Genomic DNA, 16508 nt, shown 5'->3' with positions numbered 1-16508 from the left:
TAGAAGTTAAAAAAAAGTTATATCAAAATTCTAAAAAAAAACACTTCAAAAAAATGAAAGTTGAAGAGGTTTGAAGAGGCAAGTCAAGTGTTGCGCCACGCAGCACACGCACAGAGGTTTTGCAGTCTGAAGTCTTCTAAAAAACAAACTGTTGCGAGAGGGAAAATGTTGCGCATGTGCTGCGCCGCGCAACATAAAATGGTTTGAAAAGGTTTTTAAAAAAAAACAAACAATACGTTAATGTACTTAAAATATAAAAACTAATCTACCATTAACACATACTCATGACAATTTCTGTATGCAATGATTATCATGAACACAAGAGAAAAGACAGCCATCAACGCCAAGTCTCAAGAACATTCAAACACCAGCATAGATAATCAAAAGATGCTAATCCGATGAACTCAAAAACAAAACCAAGCGCAAGCATCACTACTCTGATGAACTCAAAAATAAAATGCAAACATAACTAATAAAAATTTCAAAAAACTAACATTAAACATCATATTCAGTCTGATCAAAATCCAATATCAAGATTAACAGAAATTGAAGGTTCAATCAAAGTTTTCAGAAAACAAAAATTTGAACATCATACAATTTATACTCTGGTTTCATAAATTGAAGGTTCAATCAAAATTTTCAGAAAATACAAATTGAAGGTTCAAACATTTCAAGTACAGACAGAAATTGAAGGTTTAGAAAATAGATTCCAAAGTTCTAATTTTTCAGAAAAGAGATTGCAGAAAATTAGAGAAGATAAAATCGATTTTCAGAGTTCAAAAAACCTACCAAGGGGGCGTCGAGGGAAGGCACAATTTTTATCCATTCAGATCTGCTCAGAGCCAAAAAGCGCCATCTCTGATTCGATTGGAGGCAATGGGAAGCATATCAAACGCTCGAACCATTCAAATGCAAAGCCATTAAGAGGCTACCAATCAAACAGCCCCTAATGTACAAAAAATGCTACTCCATTAATTACATCTATTATGGACATCCTTTACATCAGATATATCGGTTTTATAGTCAACATGTTGCCTAATGTTTTATGAGAATCACAAGGTTAATGTATTAATATTGGAGAAAAAACATATTAAGAATTGTATATCCTTATTTGTTCAATCAAGTTAGGATTGAATAAAAAAAGGTCTGATTCCAATAAATAGCACTACAGTTTCACTTCATTTTTGGTAATTAATTTATATCGGAAGTTGAATGGTTTTCAAAAGTTAGGCGGGTTTAGTAAAATTTTCAAAACTCGAATGACCAAATTGGAAATAAAGTAAAAGTATATTGCTATTTATTGCAACTTTCCCAATAAAAAGATATAATTGGATAAAAAATAAATATTCTACATAAAAGATGATCATATATATGTAAACAACTTTTAGAATTACCATCGAAATAGCCACAGGAGTTATTTGGAAGACATCCAGACATGCTACAACGCTTCCATCTGACAAAAAAGTAAATAAAAATCTGATGCAAATTGATATTAATTTCGGATATTATAAAAAGGTAAAGCCCACCTTTGTCTAAAATAGGAAGATGTAGGAATTTCCCATCATGCATTATATGTAGTGCCTCAAGAATCGTTGTGTCTACCGTTGCACATTTTGGATTTGGCGTCATAACCTTAAAGAAAGAACATATTTTTTATAAAAATACAAAATTTTCCCATGTATTAAAAAAAAAAAGAAGAAATATTCCGAAAGAAACCCTAGGAGTTTGGATGTGCATTTTAGAAGCGACTATTTAATTAGAGCCACCTACAAGAAACATCAATGTACTTTCGTTTATTTGTGTATTATAGCACCTTACTTTCATTTCTTTCTATTTCAACATTCTAATTTCACTCTTTTTCCTTACAAGGAATTAGCTTTTAGCTACACAATTGAAGTCCTCAAAAAAAGGGAAAATAACACAAATGCCTTACGAACTTTCTAGGGTTTGCCCGTTGAGTACCTAAAGTTTTTGTTGGGTTTTATGGGTCTCTAATCTAGGATATAACCTGCTCTTTTAATCACTGTTAACCTGTAATATCCGGTTCAGTGACCTTTTGGACCAAAAAAACTCACATTGTGCCTCTACAAAACCAAAAAAATAAGTTTGGGGATCAATTCTACCAAAAAAACTCTCATATTCTTCTAAAGTCGATTCACACTCAATTCATACCCTCCCAAGAAATCAATCATTGCTCTTTTTTCCGTTTCACCCTCGATCGTTACACACACTCACCGAATATCATAAACCTCTTCCCCTTCTACTCGATTCTTAATCACAACCCCCTTCAATTATTTTCTTTGACTCGATTAAGCTCTTCAAGGAATTGACTCCCTCCGAGTTGCAGGTTTGATGGATGCGATGTTGAGAATGATCCGTTGGTTTGATGAGGTTCATAGAGAAAACGAGAGTTAATCTCTTTTTTTTTCTTCGATTTGCAGGTGATTAATTATGGTGGCTGACCGGTGGTTTTTGTGGGTTATGGGTGATCCAGTGGTGGCTTATTTCATGAGACAAAAGGGAGGAATAAGGGTGTTTGGATTGAGCTGTTGTGATATTGATTCGATGGTGATTAAGGTGGGTTATCGTGGCTGTAATGGCTGAATAAAATGTTGATGAGCAGTTGGTTCAGGAGGGTACGAATTGAGTTTGTATCGGCTTTAAAAGAAAATGAAAGTTTTTTTTGGTACGAAATGATCCCCGGACTTAATTTTTTGGCTTTATAGGGAAACAATGTGAGTTTTTTTTTTTTTTTTTTGGTCTAAAATGTCAATGAACCGGCCATTACAAGTTGACAGGGACTAAAAGAGCAGGTAATATCCTAGTTTAGAGACCCATAAAGCCCGACAAAAACTTTAGGAACTCAATGGATAAACCCTAAAAAGTTCGTAGGACATCTGTGTCATTTTCCTTAAAAAAAAATAATAACAAGTTGTAAAAATATAACCTTTTCAACAAATGTCAACTCAAGAGGAAGATTTCGTGCCACAACTCGCATGAGTAGATCCTTTGAACTGAAACCAACCAAAAACACTATTAATATAGTACAAACAAGCAATAAGAGTGTCATCAAGCCGAGTCAATTCGAAGCTAACCGATACCCACTAAAAAAAATATTGGAAACCCATGCATTTTTAAACTAAAAAATAAAAAGCCTAAAATATAAATAACGAATCAAGGACATAGTCAAACAAAATCTTACGTTAATATGCCCTGAATAATGTTTCCAGCCATAATTATAACAGAACTAACTTCCAATTCCTTCATCCTTTTAGCAGCAACATAAACTGGATCTGATGCCATAACAGTTGCGACCCTGGGACATAATGAAGCTACCAAATTAAATTAGTGACACATAAATGGAAATATATTCCAAATAAAGTAATTTAAAAAATACTTGGAATTTTCGGTAATGATGGTTGACAAAGAGGACTGGAACTTTTGGTCACTTAGCGTCTCCACAAAAGTAGAAGGTGCTGAAAAAATGATTTTAAATCATCACTCGTAGACTCACAACGATTAATATATAATGACAATGCATTATGAAATACATTTAGATAATCAATTTTAAAGTTATACCCAAAAAAGTAGTTTATTGAAATGTCATTAATATTTAATCACAATATTATCATTGATAATTTAAATACTCACCAGTCAAATTATTTCCCGATTCGCGTTCCACAGTTTTTTCAATTCCAGATATAGCATCATAGAGACACTTTTTAATATCCAATGATGCAATAACTTCACCATTTTCAACAACTGGGAAATGCCTAAATTTTCCTGTTTTCGTAATAAATGAGAAAAGATAAAAATATGAAACCACATGAAAGTTGAAACTAAACTAACCTTGGATCATCTTCTGAAGGGTATCCATTGCCAAAGAATCAGAAGTGACAAACATAGGATATTTTGTCATAACTTTTGATATTATTGTTTGGTGTGGGCTTAGTTTTTCTGCAACAACTTTAGTTGCTATATCCTAAAGACAATGATGGTCAATTAGTCAGAGAACAAAAAAGAAAACCATGCAAGGAAAGTTGAAAAAAAATGTAAGGAATGCCAAAATAGAAAATAAAGACTTGTTTTTCAAGAAATGACACAACAGCCTGGTTTTGGCTTGTCAATATCACAAATATTGCAATTTTTTAATTATGATTATAGATTACCGGTAGATATTCTAATTTTCATACCTTGCCGGTGACTATTCCACAAAGCAAACTGTTAGCATCTGTAAATATCGCGACATTAACACGACGAGCTGCCATTCTCCTACAAACATCTAACACAGGGGTTTCATCCGGCATTGTGAGGAGCTTTGACAACCTAAGCTTCTTCACCTTCCTCTTGCCACTAACCAATCAAAAACAAATATTCATTAAAATACCATACAAAAAACAAATAAAAACACCACATAACTCTCTTTCTAGCATGAGCAATTACTTATATTCAATTCATGACATTTATGCTCATGGAGAAATAATTCATAAATAGTATTCCTAAGAACAAGCTAATAAAACGGACAAATGCATTAGAGCACTTTGAGTACCTTCAACCCATTTCAATTAAACTGTCATTTCGCTAGGTAACATATAAAAGATTGATTAATATGATTGAACTGACGAGGAAATAGGCGAAGGGGATTTCCATGGATAAGCATTAGTGGCTACGATGGAGATTGTTCCATTTTTGGATTGAGTTGATAACGATTTTTTGATGGTAGTAAACGGATTGTTTCATCTACATCGAATTGTTCCCTCGACGAGCTGCAGCCCTTGGCTGCTCATTTGTTTTGCTATGATGCTTCCACTCCGATTCTCACGGTGAAAAGGGCTTTTATGAGGTATGAAATCGACAAGGGATTTTCAAGATTCCATGGAGGACCTCATTCCATTACATACTTTGGCAAAACAAGAAAATTGATTCTCATGTATGGTGAATCCTCTTTTGTACCAAACAATTTTAATCAATTCCTTTTCTTTTGCTTAATTTTCTTTCTTTTCATTTACATTCTCTTCTTCAATTCAATTTTTATGTACCAAACACACCCTTAATGCCTAAAAAAACGATGATAAGTCATGTTAGAAGGTGTTTGGGATTGCTTTTTGAAATAAATTACCGATTTATTGGTTTTTTAAAAAGCCAATAAGTTAAAAATGTGTTTGTGTAACACTTGTTTTCAAGGTATGAATTGTTTTTGTGTTGAATTATCTAAGATTGAGATTTGGGGTTTCAGACGGAACGTGACACGAATTCTATATGTCACGGCGCGAGCCAGGTCAATAAGTAGTGACACGACCATATAGTGGTCGCGACGCAAAGCCATTAGGGGACAAAACCCTAGGTCTCAGGCCTTGAACCTTATATAATGGTGCTAACTCTTAGGGTTTAATCTTATTCACCAACCTCCACCTCTGAAACATCCGTTGTGAAACTTTGGCCTTCTTGCAAGTATTCTTGACTGTTGGTGACCTTAGAAGTTTGTTTTGAAGGAGATCAACGTCTTTGGTGCAAGAGAATCCTCGCAAGTGTACATTCAGCTTCCTTATCCTCTTCTGGACTCATTATGTGTATAAATATCCTTAATTTATGTGTTTTTATGCTTAGAACTAGGTCTCAAGGGGATTTTGGACCCTTTTATCAATATAGACTTGATGTCCTTGGGGTTTGAGCAAACCCATAACCTTAGCCTTAGAACAGATTGGAACGATCTTCTAGCCATCTTCGAGTACAAAAAGGTGTATATATGGTGTAACATCCGGAATTTCAAGTATATTATTGTATGGTTGAATTTTTGAAGTTTATGAAGTAAGTCGACGAGTTGGGAGTCCAACTCGCTGAGTAGGGTCGGGTGTCGTGTGGGATTTAATGATTAGACTCGACGAGTCAGAGGGTTGACTCACCGAGTAGGTGTTGGGCAGAGAAACCCTAATTTCCCGGGGTTGGGGCCTATATAAAGGAACTATTAGCCTCATTTGCGGCTTACCTTCACTGAGAGAAACCCAAGATCTCCTCTTAAGCTAAAAGGGAGAGATGAGACATAGTTTTGGGCATGTTGTGACCTTGTGGAGGAAGAATTGGAGATCATCATAGCTTGGATCAAGAGGAGGCTTTTGAATCCATAGATTCTTCAGAGTTTTGCTTCAATTAAAGTTAAAGGATGCTTGCTTGATCATTTTCCTAATGAGATCTTGTTTAGGGGAAATTGTTGGGGTTTTCTTCCATCTATCTTGTGTCATGGAGTGATGTATGCATGGCTTGAGGTGGGAACCTTAGATCTGGCCATATAAGAGTTATTGTGGTTAATCATCCTTGTTAGAGCAATTTGGGCATTATGAGCCTTTCATGCCATGTTTGAACGTAAAGCTTGCAGCTTTACGTGACAATCAACCCTTAGGATGGTAGATCTAGTGTTTAGAGTGATGGATCTGCCTTAAATCGTCTGAATGAGGAACCTGATCGAAGGGACTCGCCAACTCATTGGCCTGACTCGACGAGTCAGTGAGGGTTTGTCCTGATGGGTTGTTTGCGCGATAACTCGACGAGTTGGGGATCAACTCGATGAGTTGAGCTGGACCTTCTTGAGACTTCTAAGGAAACGAGGGGACTCGACGAGTCGCAGGAGTGCACTCGACGAGTCAGGTCAAACATAGACTGTTGACTCGAGTTTGACTTCTATTGACTTTGGGGTTTGGTCAACATGAGTAATGGGGACATGGAGGGGTAAAATGGTCTTTTACCTAATTCAAGAGATAGAGAGAGAAAGAATAGCCTTCAATTATTAGGGTCGTGTAAAAGAGTATTAATTAGAGATATTCATTCCTTGTGATAGGCGGAGGCTAGTCGAGATTTTGATGCGAGGTTATTTACTTGTTGCTTGCCAGGTGAGTCTTCTCACTATACTTTACCTAGAGTAGTATCTATGTGTGACCAGAGGGTCTTATATATTTATTTGAGTACTGTGATATTACTGCATATTGTCTGTGTGATTTTTGTTATGTGCGGAGTAAGAGTATCCAACAGGAATCCTTTAGAGAGAGAGAGAGCTTTGAGTATAGGAGTAATCTAGGAAGAGATACTTAGATGAGCGTTGGAGGAGACTACAGAGAGAGTAGTTAGATACCCACGTGGGGTAGAGTTGCTTGAGTTCGGTGATACCTTTTGAGTGTAAGTGGAGCAAGTGGGGTAATAACCTAGAGTGGTTTTACATGTTGGTAAAGATTATTTGATGTCCGAATGCTGCTTGCTTCGTGCTTTGTGGAACTCTTGATGATGGGAGTCAGCTACTAAGTGAATATGACGATATTCAGGAGGTAGATGACTGGCATTATAAGGAGTTCTTCAGCAGCTGATGGCGGAGAAGTGTGAGAACCTAGGAAGAGCCTATGGGAGTGTGACCCTAGTCAGATGAATACGCTGACAGAGTAGAGCATTTCACAGAGGAGCTAACACGCGTGACGGGATTGGTGATCGAGAAGGTTGAGCAGCTACTTAAGAACTCTGGGATGGTCCGTGTAGAAAGTATGGGTCGATGTGGCAGGTAGTATGAACCCGTACTACTGAAAGCAGAGGACCCATACTCAATACGGGGAGCATTTCGGAGGTTTTAAGTAGCAGATCGAGAGGTGATGTCATGGTTCGAGTACCATGATTTGTAGCAGATCGAGAGGTGATGTCATGGTTCGAGTACCATGATTTGTAGCAGATCGAGGGGTGATGTCATGGTTCGAGTACCATGATTTGAGGTAGATTGAGAAGAGATAACACGGGTTGAGTACCATGATTCGTAGCAGATAGTGCTTATGCCTTTTTCCAGTTATCCCGTCCTGATTGATTAGACTGAGATCGGATGCGATAAAGTATGGGGCAGAGGGCCATGTTGAATGAGTTTCAACAGAGCATACCTTGAGAGGGAAATCGAGTTAGTTCCAAGGGATTTTTGGTGAGATGCCAGTTGGAGTCGCAAGTAGGCCTGGCAATGGAGCGGGTTTTGACCCTGATCTGATCCAAACCCTTAATAATTATATGGTTTGGATCATAGTTTTTGATCCGTTTACCCGTTAACAACCCATACCCACTAACCCTTTTATTAAAAAGGTCGGGTATGGATCATCACTGATCCGCTCTGTTTATAACACGCCCCATATAAATTTAGAATTATAAATTTATATTTTATATAACCTAAAGTTTACTTTTAATTCTAATTGAAAGTCCAAATAGAAAATACCAAAGACTAAACTGTTTTTACATAGGAAGCGAGGACTCGGCTTCTAGACTTTCATATTGTAGCAAGAAACATGATGTCATTTCATTTATATTTCATTAACCAAACATTCATTTATCTATCGGAAGAAAGTTTAAAATTGTTATTCTCTATCAATGTAATCGACGGTAAAAAACCAATCAGAAGTTACTACGAAAATTATTTTAATTCCAATCAAAAGTCCTTGAGTACGTAATGTGTTATTTAAATCAACATTTGTTTTATTTAATAAATGTTATTTTGAGGATTAAGTAAAATGTGTTTGATTATTCAAGAAAACATACGGGTTATGGGGCGGGTTTGGATATCTGTTGATTCAGCGGATAAGGGTATGGGTTTGATTTTTCAAAACCCTGCAGGTTACGGAGCAGGTTTGGATCGGAGTTTGAAATGTGTTAAACGGGTTTGGATCAAGGTCGATTTGCTCCAAACCCGCCCCATTGCCAGTTCTAGTCGCAAGACTCAGGGATGAGTAGGGATGGTGCTTTATGGAGGACTACGGTATGAGTTGAGCAATCGGCCGATAATGGAGATGTCACCTTCTGTGACCTGAGTGGTGCTAATTCCGTTTCCTTCCTATGGGAACATGAAAGACATTGAGACTTTCGGTTTCTGAGCTTGGGGGTAAAACTTGTGGGGTTGCATTGGCTGTAATCTTTCATCGGAGTATTTGTGCAGTATGTCTACCGCAAGGTAGTATTATAGTATGAGAGGGTCATTAATGATAATTGAGATGGTCAAGGACAAGGATATACCCTACTTGAGTATAGTAGGGCATGCATTAGTAGCAGCGTCAGGTGGTCAAGAGGAGTACATTGTTGCGGTGACTCTCATTGTCTATGATGGATATCGAGTGTGGGGGTGAGGCTTCTGCTCTCATGATAATTACCCTAGTGGGACATTGGTTCGGAAGTTGAAGATGAGGAGTGTGAGAATTCATTATTCTCAGATTGAGAGTCACGAATACTACGGGACAATTGAGATGACCGGTAGAGTGTCAAGTAAGAAATTTTGGATGACACAATGGAAAGTCTTCGAGGATTTTATTTGAGATTCAGGATGTTTGGAGTTGTTTGGTCTCTATTGGAAAGATCATCGAGTGTATGTGGTACTTTCCAAGAGTAAGTGTGTTGTACCTGGTGAAACAGTATGTGGAATAGATTGTTGGTGTACCAAATGGTGATGGTTCGAGCCCTGAGTGGGGGAGAACCGAGTATGTTGTTGAGAGAATCAGGGATTTGTTCAAAGGTGATTAGTGGACTGGATATAGTGATCTGCGGTTCAGATACTTGAAAGCCAGGTTCATTAGGGGTCAAGGTGAGGTGCAAAACGAAATATTTCAAGTTGTACGTGTTCAGGAAAGGAAGAGAGTCCCCAAGGTAGGTGGCTAATGGTCAGAGAGCTTGTGGTGGCTAGGAATTCCTCGGGGTTGTAATGACAAATTCAAGGTGGGAGGCTCGTAAGGATAGTTTCAGCGGTTAAGAATTTCTGGTTTGATGTATGGATTGTTATATGCTCTTTGGAAAGGGTAGGGGATGATTGGGCAGCCAACTTCCGAGTCGGTATGTGTATTCTTGCATGGGTTTTGAGCAATAGAGGAAAAAGTTTCGAATGGTCGTCAATGTGTTCTGAGTCATTGACGATTCCTCCGCGTCCCAATTAAGAGTGGGGTACTCCGAAGTTGCGAGTGGTGTGAGAGGAGGATCAATTGTGAGATTCTGAAGGGATGCGTGTCTATATCTGAGTATAACGTTGTAAGTAAGAGACCAGTGGATGAGGCAAGACATCGTGAGGTTCTGTGATGATATGCCGAAGTATCCGAGTATAATGCCCTAAATTTTGGATTATTTTGAGTCTTGAGTTATGACATGGAGAGTGGTGTATCAGGTGTTTTCGGTTCCAGTGGGAGCCCTTTCAGCTAATTGACATCAAGTGGGTTTATCTGAGAATGTGAATTGCAGCGAGAAAAAGTGTTTTGTCCCGACGGTGGTCGTCAGGAGTAGTAATGCTTAGCTAGGGTGGGTGGGTGCGTACCTATCTATCTTGGGCCACAAAGCGTGGGTTAATGAACGCAGTAAAGTAATGACCTGAGAATGAGATTGTGGGGTGATAAGAGAGGGTGTTGTGATACTGCGGGGAGTCGTAGTACTCACTAGTCAGTATGAGGGTGTTGTGATACTGCGGGGAGCCGTAGTACTCACTAGTCAGTGAGAGGGTGTTGTGATACTGCGGGGAGCCGTAGTACTCACTAGTCACTGAGAGGGTGTTGTGATACTCCGGGGAGCCGTAGTACTCACTAGTCAGTAAGAGGGTGTTGGACCCGTAGTACTCACTAGTCAGTGAGAGGGTGTTGTGATAATGTGGGGAGTCATAGTACTCACTAGTCAGTGAGAGGGTGTTGCGATACTGCGAGGAGCCGTAGTACTCACTAGTTAGTGAGAGGGTGTTGTGATATTGCGCGGAGCCGTAGTACTCACTAGTTAGCGAGAGGGTGTTGTGATACTGCAGGGAGCCGTAGTACTCACTAGCCAGTGAGAGAGTGTCGTGGTGCTGCAGGGAGCCGTGTTATTCGTTAATCAGAGCATGATGCGGGAGAGTTCCTAGGCTTGAGTAGCCTTATTGGATTGAGTGTTCGGGGACCCGGTGGCCAGACCAGGAGAGAGACGGAGGTCTCCATAATGGTCAGGAATCATTATATTATGAGTTAGACTGTGAAGACCGCAATCGGAAGGAATCAGAGAAGTGATGTACGCGTGGGTTGTGGGTTGTGGTCGTGAGTTGAGTGTTTCGTTGGTACGAGTGGTTCCAATTATGTGTCGAACCAGACTCTCGAGTTGAGTTTGATTCTAGTGGTGTATTGAGTAGGCGGAATGAGATTTCGGATTCAAATATGGGTTTCATTTTAAGGAGTATTGGGTGTCATCTGATGTCTTAGACCTGAGTGGTTCAGTTTGTTGTAGAGGGAAGACCGCAAGGCGCATGTAACTAATGAGTAGTAGACGACCTAGGTCGAGGGTGAGTCGATTATGTTTGGGATTGTGGTATCCGTTTTGTGATCAAGTCTAGGATCTGGACAAAGTTTGAAACTTTATTCATTATAACCCTTAGAAGAATCATATATATGATGATTTGGGCTTTGGTCTTAAAAGGTTAAGACCTTAATAAAAATTGGTTGCTTTATCAATATTCGTGGGATGCCACAAAACAAGTCGCCATGGGCAGTCGCGACTGTTTTGTCCTTTAGTGATCACGATATGACCAGGGTCAGGGTCGCGACGCATAGCCGTTGACCTGTTAACCATTGACTTTTTTACCGGTTTAACTTTTGGTCAAATTTGGTGAGTTTTGACCTCTATTTTTTATCTAGGTTCTTCATGAGACTGATTCAAGCTTATTCGAGCATGTAGCATTAATTCTTCAGGTTTTTGTTCAGGTGAGTTATCTTACTATACTATGTGTTACAGTATATATATATCATTTGTATGTTAAGCTGTAGATGTATTGTAATGTGTTGACTAGGAAAATGGGCCATTATAGTCTTTTTCATGTTGATTGGTTGTATGATAAGTCAACATATTATGTTTGAGGAGTTTATAGTGGATCGACACTAGATCTAAAAGCCTAAATTACTCGTTTCTATGGTTAAACATATACTAGAACCGTTATCCATCATGACGGCTAAACATGCACTAAAGTAGTTAGTCGTCGTTATAACTAGGCGTGCACTAAAGCCATTAGTCACTAATTGATCAGTTTGATCAGGTGGATCGACACTAGATCTGAAAACCTTTGTTTGTATGCATCGTATGTGTATTATGATATTTGTTATTCTTGACAACTTATTAAGATTTATGCTTATAGTTGTTGATTTAATATTTTTTGAAGTAGTTCCTCTGCTTAGGGGAAGGCTCTAACTTAACTGTATGGCATGCATATCACTACTAATTTGCTATAGACTTCCAATGTTATGATGTTTTGATACGTTTTTATATTATGGCTTGATGATGTTTTGGAACGATTACAATATATATATATATATATATATATATATATATATATATATATATATATATATATATATATATATATATATATATATATATATATATATATATATATAGTCAAGATCAAATAAGAAGAAGATTTTTGGTAGGAAGGTAAGAAGTTTTTTTTCTACATATTTTTTTCGCGAACAAACAAAATGAATCATTAGATGATTCATTTGTAAGATGATTCATTAAAAAAAAATTCTCAAAAAAACATCTCGATGATTCATTTATACAATGATTTTGTTGTTATTCACTAAAATTGTTATAAAAGTGAATTTTTTCTTAATTTACTTAAAAATAAATCATAAAGATGTTTTTTTGAGAATTTTTTTTTGTGAATCATCTTACAAATGAATCATCTAGTGATTTATTTCTTTTGTTCGTCAAAAAAATATTTAGAAAAAAAACTTCTTACCTTCCTACCAAAAAAATTTCTTACCGGATCTATATATATATATATATATATATATATATATATATATATATATATATATATTGCAATTTTCATCAAAAGAATTCACCTACCGTGCATTTGAAGAACCTACATGATTTGTAGGGGACCTCTGGCGCCTTTGGTTAGTAGAAGTTGAAGAACCTACATCAGATAGGCTAGGTGGTGGAGGAACACTGGAGCCCTGTGAATTGTAGAGGTACATCGTTAACAGGATTTGTGGAAAGCCTATTTCATCAACATGAACCATTTCATTTTCTTTTAATTATGATTCTATCCGTATATTAATATTCTTAGAAAATCTTTTCTATTAATAAATAATATTAATGTATAGAATATTTTGATCCATTAGTTATTTTACTAACTTTGTTATAAGCGATATTTTTGTTAAATAAGATATTAAAAAAAAAAAAAAACAAAAAAAAACTATTACACTAAGATAAAAATAAAAAATATATCATTAGCATTTCAGGTCTCCACATGAAGTTTATATAGCGTCATAGACGATTGTATGCTGAATGTGAAGGGAGGAGGTGCCCCAATGGGAATTTTATATAAAAAAACAAGAACAAACTATATAAATAAGGATCAAAGACACCTGGAAATTAGAGTTTTGTTTCAAATTAAAGAGACACACATAAACAACAAAAGAACACTTATCTCACAAGGGCTAATCAAAATCAAGTTTGGAGGATAAATGTTTATATATCTCACAAACATAAAAAACTTAACATAAACTGAAATAGATCAAAATTCGAAGAAAGCCTATAAAAGGGTAATTATTATTTCACATCATCTTCAAACACAAGAGTTGCAGAAAACAGAATACTCATGACCTTTTTTTGAAGAAGAACACACATCGATATTCCTACCTTAAAATCAGCCCTACCATGTATTATCGGAATACACCTGGAAATTCCTACCTTAAAAGAGAAAAGTAAGAAGAAACGTCGTAGGGTAAGGTGAGGGACCCGACAGGGGTTGGTAGGACTTTTAAGTTTCCTTTTTCTTTTTCTAATTTTGAGAATCTGTTAAAGAAATTACATAAATGATCCATTTAGTTTGGTAAACTTCTAACTTTGAAAAGTTGATACGAACTGTTCTTATGGTTTCCAATGTTCAATGTTGCATTTGTTAATTGTTATCTCTCTTCTCTAGTGACTAACTAGTCCATGTAAAAAGTCTTTTACTCATTTATATTTTTAATAGTACAGTAATATGGAAATAAATCAAACCCACCCTCACACTATCGTCTTCATCATCGCCCCCATTTCATCTTTGGCCACAACCTTCACCAAGTCAGATAATTAATATACTCAATGACACCAAGTCACCAACACACCCACCTCTGGTCCTCTCCCAAAAAGCCATCCCTATAAACACACTTTCACATGCTTTCCATCTTCTTCTATGTTAGAAAGTTTGAATAAAAACATTGAGAGATTACATGTGGTGATGATGTTGTAACTGGAAAAGCTCTCCGCTGTTGTTAATGGTAGAGGTGGAGGTGGTGGAAACCGTTGGAGAACTGGGATTTTAGGCTTCTAGATGGATTGATTAGATCGAATGGAAACAGGTCGGTGTATCTGGTGAAGAAGAAATCAAACAAAGTTCTTTTCGAACGAGGGACATGACTAGAATTTGTAGGATGATCTTGTTTAAACTCCGAACAGACCTATCATTGATGCTTGCGGTCCATGAGGAATCTAAAACTCATGGCTTTCTTCTTCTTCTTGAAAGAGTGTTTAGGATCTTATAATAAGAACAAGAGATCTTATTAGATCAATCCCCTTACCCCTCAGGTATTGTAGTGAATAGTGATGTGAGAATAAATGCAAAAAATGATGTGGTGCAATTGAAAGTCCAAGCAATCTTACTGAATCGGTGGTGGATGGTCTTAAGATAAAACCAATATTATACTTAATTTGGTTCTGGCATATGATCCATGGTTAACAACACCATTGTCATACTGCAAGTAACTATTTGAGTTTTTCCTTAGGCAAGAAGATATATATCAAAAGTAACTATTAGCTATGGAAAATCTAAAATCAAAATTTTTTAATTAAGACCTCCGTTAACCAATTAGCTATGACGAATTTAGAATCAATTAATTTCATTTCTCATATAATAATATAACAATATATCATGTTTTCTTGAAATTTAACAAAAAATAGATTAAAATCACTAAAATGAATATTGCATGGGAAAAAAAAAAAAAACTTACTTGATATATGAGTGCACTTTCAAGTTTAGTCACCATCTTGTCCATTAATGGCCTTTTTTCAATGTCTCCCTTTAAACATTGATAAGCCATTTCTTAAAACATATGTAAAGAACTAGGATGTATTTCATCCTTTATGTTACCAAAAATAATTTCATTTAGTGTATTCCCTTTGTAATGCTTGCGTACCAAATTGGTAAATGACTTAGTCTTATCATTTTTCCCTAAACACAACCTCCCACACAAAACTTCAAACAACACCACACCAAAGGAGTAAACGTCTGACTCCTTTGTCAGTATCCCAGTTCCAAGATATTGGGGATCACAATACCCAATCGTGCCCGCAATATTATTAGATATAACAAATGTATATGGTTGGTTAGCTGGACCAAGTTTTGATAGACCAAGATCTGCAATCTTGGCATTCCAGTTTTCATCTAACAAGATATTAGAACTTTTAATATCCCGGTGCAAAACTCTTTGTTGGGTTCCGGCAGGATTATGAAGGTATGCAAGTCCGCGAGCCACCCCAATGCATATTTTGAGGCGCGGAACCCATGTTAGATCCTTGTTGTTAAGATGCAAGTCAAGACTTTTATTGGATGCAAACTCGTACACAAGGATCTTCTCATCATTTTTATCACAATACCCTAAGAGGGAGACAATATTTGGGTGCTTGTAAATGGAAAGCATGATTACCTCCTTCCAAAACTCAGAGTCTCCTTGCCCCATATTACGATCTAAGCGTTTTATAGCAACTGTGGTATGCCCCTTTGATAGGAGAAGATCTCCCTTGTAAACTTTACCAAATCCCCCTTCCCCTACGAGATGGTCGACAGAAAATTTGTTGGTTGCTGATTCTATAGCTTCTAGTTGTATTTCGAGGTGTTTAAATTTTTCTAGGACGGACATTGTTTTGATGTTTGGTCAAAAAGAGGAAACAAGAATAAGAGTTCTAAAGAACTAAAGTTGAAGTGCGTGAAAGGTATAATATTGCATATACATAGTTGCTTGATAATATATACAACTTTAGGTCTTTTAGTCAACCCTCTCCGCCGGCATATATATAGTTGACGCTTATTAAGTACTTTTAAAATGATTATAAAAAATTAGTATTGTAAAAACTAACATGCGTTTAACATGGCCAATTAATAGCATGGGCTGTTGTTACGGGAACGTATCCTGCCCACCAGTTTCTAAGTTTTTTTTATACAATAGTGGCCTTGCATGTGCTTTAACGACGTTTGCCAGCTTGCAGAATCAGTATATGATGGTGCTGTACGGATACAAAAGTCTCCTCCCAATAAAATATCGTATAAGATGCTCTTAGGTAAGTCGAAAAAACCCGAAACCCGTTCTACCCACCCGATCTGTTCCGAATTCGGGTAGAATGGGTCGGGTAGAACGGATAACGGTTATGAACATTCGGGTAATAAGTTAACCCGATAATAATATAGGTCGGGTTTTAGGTATGAATATTTATTTTCGGGTATACCCGAATTCCTTTTTTAAATAATATCAAAT

At 36.9% G+C, this 16508-nt stretch overlaps 2 protein-coding genes across 2 annotated transcripts; both read right to left on the bottom strand.

Annotated features, from left to right (window-relative positions):
• Positions 1 to 630: 630 nt before the first annotated feature.
• Positions 631 to 13153, bottom strand: LOC111893331 (CBS domain-containing protein CBSCBSPB3). Its single transcript, XM_052768097.1, has 10 exons — positions 12838 to 13153; positions 4194 to 4353; positions 3850 to 3982; positions 3652 to 3783; positions 3398 to 3476; positions 3203 to 3316; positions 2948 to 3014; positions 1527 to 1632; positions 1395 to 1453; positions 631 to 946 (listed from the first exon to the last, which is right to left on the bottom strand). Exons 1-10 carry the CDS (start codon positions 13011 to 13013, stop codon positions 929 to 931), a joined length of 1044 nt encoding a protein of 347 aa, XP_052624057.1. The 5' UTR covers positions 13014 to 13153; the 3' UTR covers positions 631 to 928.
• Positions 13154 to 14906: 1753 nt separating this feature from the next.
• LOC128132395 (probable serine/threonine-protein kinase PBL25) lies at positions 14907 to 15896 on the bottom strand. The gene is made up of 3 exons (XM_052768942.1): positions 15174 to 15896; positions 14988 to 15056; positions 14907 to 14915 (listed from the first exon to the last, which is right to left on the bottom strand). The coding sequence occupies exons 1-3, from the start codon at positions 15894 to 15896 to the stop codon at positions 14907 to 14909; spliced, it is 801 nt and encodes a 266-aa protein (XP_052624902.1).
• Positions 15897 to 16508: the final 612 nt, after the last annotated feature.

The sequence above is a fragment of the Lactuca sativa genome, chromosome 2 (assembly GCF_002870075.4).
Source record: "Lactuca sativa cultivar Salinas chromosome 2, Lsat_Salinas_v11, whole genome shotgun sequence".
Lineage (NCBI taxonomy): Eukaryota > Viridiplantae > Streptophyta > Magnoliopsida > Asterales > Asteraceae > Lactuca > Lactuca sativa.
Note: the sequence above shows the minus strand (reverse complement) of the source record. Positions and strands in the feature narration are given on the sequence as shown.